The following is a 3241-nucleotide window of genomic DNA, read 5'->3' on the forward strand; positions in this document are numbered from 1 at the left end:
ACTCGGGGTGGTCGTGACCGCAGGACGGTGTACAGATTGCTGCCATGGGGGTGCCACAGGTAGGGTGACTGGCCCTGCGGGGTGGGAGTGGGGAGCCTCCCAAGGGGCAGAGCAGCCGCGAACCTGTAGAAAAGACTCTCTTAAGGAGGCTTCAGGCTGTGGGGTCACTATCAGGGAACAGGGTCTTCCATGATCAGGGCCTGGCATAAGGACGCACCCACAGGGTCAAGGCGCTGGTGGGCAGAAGGATGCACAGCTGGGGACGTGGGAGGGGACGGACAGAGGAGGAGGGGGTTCGAGCTGGGAACCTGAGGAGTGAGGATTGGAGGCCGGGGGGACCCTGCCTTCTGGAGGTGCAGGGGAGGCCTCGAAAGCTGAGAATGAATGTGCCCGAGGGGGCTCCCCTCCCCTAGGTGGGTCCCAGCACAGGCCATTGGGGAGTGAGCTGGGGCATCTGCCAAGTGGGGGAGGTGGGCAGGGGCAAGGCAGGGGCTGGGGGACCTTCGGGAGGTCCTTGCAGAAGCAGAGGAGGAGAAGAGGATGGAGCAGCCAGGGTGGGTGCAGGAGGCAGCGAGGAAGGAGAGGTCAGAGCTGCTGAGGAGCAGCCCAGATGCACAGGCCACTGCGATGGGAGCTGAGAAGTTACCCAAGACCCCCCGACCCCATTTCACAAGACGCACAACCCATGGCTCAGGGACATGAGGCTGAGCCAGGGCCCTGACAGAGGGGACCTGGAAGCCCCTGCTCCTGCCCAGAGCTCTCTCCCTGAGTTGGGGACATCGACATCCCCCTTCCCAGACACTGCACTCAGCTTGCTTTCCAGTGCCTTTGTCCCTGGTGGGGACACCTCTCTGCTGTCACCCAGTAGGGTGCTCTTGGTTTCCTTTTGTTTCATCTTAAGCTGAATTAATCTGAACACAGATCTGTCAGGTTACACCAGCAAAAGGTGCTCGTTTGGCTGCCAACTGCCAGGGCTGGGCTGGCTGGGGACAGTGGCCTTGACACCTGTCTTCTCAATAAGTCGGCACCCCATCTCAGCTCATTCATGTGTCCCCATGCACGAGGTCCTTTGCCCGTGTGTAGACCGGATCCTGGGAACGTAGACTCCGTCTTTGTTTCAGCTGCCAGCGCTCGCCAAGCAGTGCCCCGTCTCTCTTTCTGGCCTGGTGTGGGCACACCTGGCCTGTCCCTGCTGCTCTGCAGCGTTGACCTGGCAGATGCTCTTGGTTGGGCCGTCCAAGAAGGAAACGGGCACAGGGCCTCCCACCTGCAGGGCCCAGTGCTGGGAGCTCTGCCTGCATTAGAAAAATATTAGAGAATATTTCCTATGCGGCAAATAGGGCACGCAGGAGAAGCCACCATGGTAGAAAGAAGAGCCCCGGCTGGAGGCTACAGGTCCGGTTTGAAGCCCAGATCAGCCCCTTCCAGGCTGCATGGCCGTAGGGAGGGATGCTGAGTCTCTCTGCACTCTGGGTTGCTCATCTGTGAGCAAGGTTTGGACCCCAGCCTGGCACACAGGGGATGTTCGAACTAGGGTGGCTATTTGTAGTGATGATGGTGGCAGTGGGACGGGACAGGAGGGCAGGGCTGCAGGGACATGTGCCCTGTGTCAGCTTGGCCCCGACTCCCTCCCATGGCCGGCCCTGACCCTGGCCACTTCCTCCCTGCCAGGGCGAGGGGGTGCAGCAGCTGCGGGAGGCCCTGAAGATCCTGGCCGAGAGGGTCCTCATTCTGGAGCACATGATTGGGATCCACGGTGAGTCGTGACCAGGGCCACCACGCTGGGAACCTCTCTCCTCCCTCAGCTCACTGCTGCCTTCACGGCAACTGCCTTGGGTCTCTGGTCTCTTTGCCTCAGTGGCCCCTCCACTCCGCTGTCAGATGGTATTCGCCAAACCCCAGTCTGACCTTGTCCCTCCCCTGCTCAGGGACCCCCAGAAGTCCCTCCTGCCCATGACAGACATCCAGGTGCATCAGCCCAGCTCCCCACGACGCTACCCAGCATAGCCCCGTGCCCAGTGACAGACCAGCACCCAGTCACGCCAGGCTCCCTCCCACCTCCACACCGTTGCTCAGGCTGGTCCCTCCACCTGGTGAACACGACTCCCACTCCAGGGCCTGCTCAAAGACGTCCTCCTCTGAGAAGCCTGCCCTGAGCCCTCCGCTTTGTTCTACAGGGCTCTGAGGAGCCTTCCACTCCATAATGGGGTGTTGTTTCCATGTCTCTCCCTCGCACGCTGGGAGCCCCTGGCGCAGAGTGGGGACCTCTGCAGGGCCTGGAGCCCAGGCTCCTCAGCATGTGTTGAACGGTGAATGAATGAATGAATGAATGAATGAATGGCTGGATGGGTGAATGAATGGATGGGTGAATGAATGGATGGGTGAGTGAACGAGTGGATGAGGAGCCAAAAGCCCGATGCTGCTTTGCTTTGTCCAGACAAGGGCTTCTCTCCTTGGACAGGTCCCAGGAGCAAAATGCTTCCAAGTCCTCCCAAAGCTCTGTCTCGAGCCCACCCTCCTGCTCTCCCTCCAGATCCCCTGGCTTCCCCTGAGGGGGGCTCCAGCCAGGATGCCGCCCTGAGAGCCAGCCTCAAGATGAAGCGCGGTGGCCCTCATGCTGATGGCGCCCTTGCTGCCCTGCTTGGTCCCAACCCTGGGCAGAAGAACGCTGATGGGGCCAGCGACAGGAAGTAAGAGCCCAGGTCTCCAGGACAAGCCCCCCCCTGACCAGAGACCCAGCCCCTGAGGCCTGAAGACGCCCTGAGTGGGGCTGGGCTCCAGGCATGGACGGTTGTGAGGGACACTGGCTCCCGGGGCCTGGGGGTCTGGGGAACAGATGGCACCTCCAGGGACAAGGTCCAGGGGGAACCAGCACCCGCTGCAGAGCCCTTCCCTTGCCCCTCCCTCCCCACCCTCACTTCCCGCTGGAGACGGGGTCTGGGTGGGCTGGGCAGTGGGCGTGAGAATAACCATAATACTCATCGTGTATGGAGTCCCTGCTATGTCTGGGCCTGTCCAAGGAGCTTTCCTTACATTGTCTCATTTAACCCTTAGGAGGTAGGATTATTATCCCCACTTTACACGGAGGACTGAGGCTCGGGGGGTATAAATAACCCCCAAAGCCACCAGATCGTGGCTGGCTGGGGCAGGACTTGAACCCAGGCCTCTCGGTTCCTGAAGCCACGGTCTCTCAACCCTGCCAGCTTCTCTTCATGAGGAAACTCAGACAGGGAGGGCGCAG

At 61.0% G+C, this 3241-nt stretch overlaps 1 protein-coding gene across 1 annotated transcript; it reads left to right on the forward strand.

Moving 5' to 3' along the window:
- Window positions 1-1671: 1671 nt before the first annotated feature.
- Window positions 1672-3233, forward strand: LOC103584384 (collagen alpha-1(XXVI) chain-like; the record flags this gene model as incomplete). The annotated part of the gene is made up of 2 exons (XM_008565411.1): window positions 1672-1756; window positions 2534-3233. Coding segments are annotated over 2 exons (246 nt in total), but the record flags the coding sequence as incomplete, so codon positions are not given.
- Window positions 3234-3241: the final 8 nt, after the last annotated feature.

Source organism: Galeopterus variegatus, unplaced genomic scaffold (genome assembly GCF_000696425.1).
Source record: "Galeopterus variegatus unplaced genomic scaffold, G_variegatus-3.0.2 Scaffold52654, whole genome shotgun sequence".
Lineage (NCBI taxonomy): Eukaryota > Metazoa > Chordata > Mammalia > Dermoptera > Cynocephalidae > Galeopterus > Galeopterus variegatus.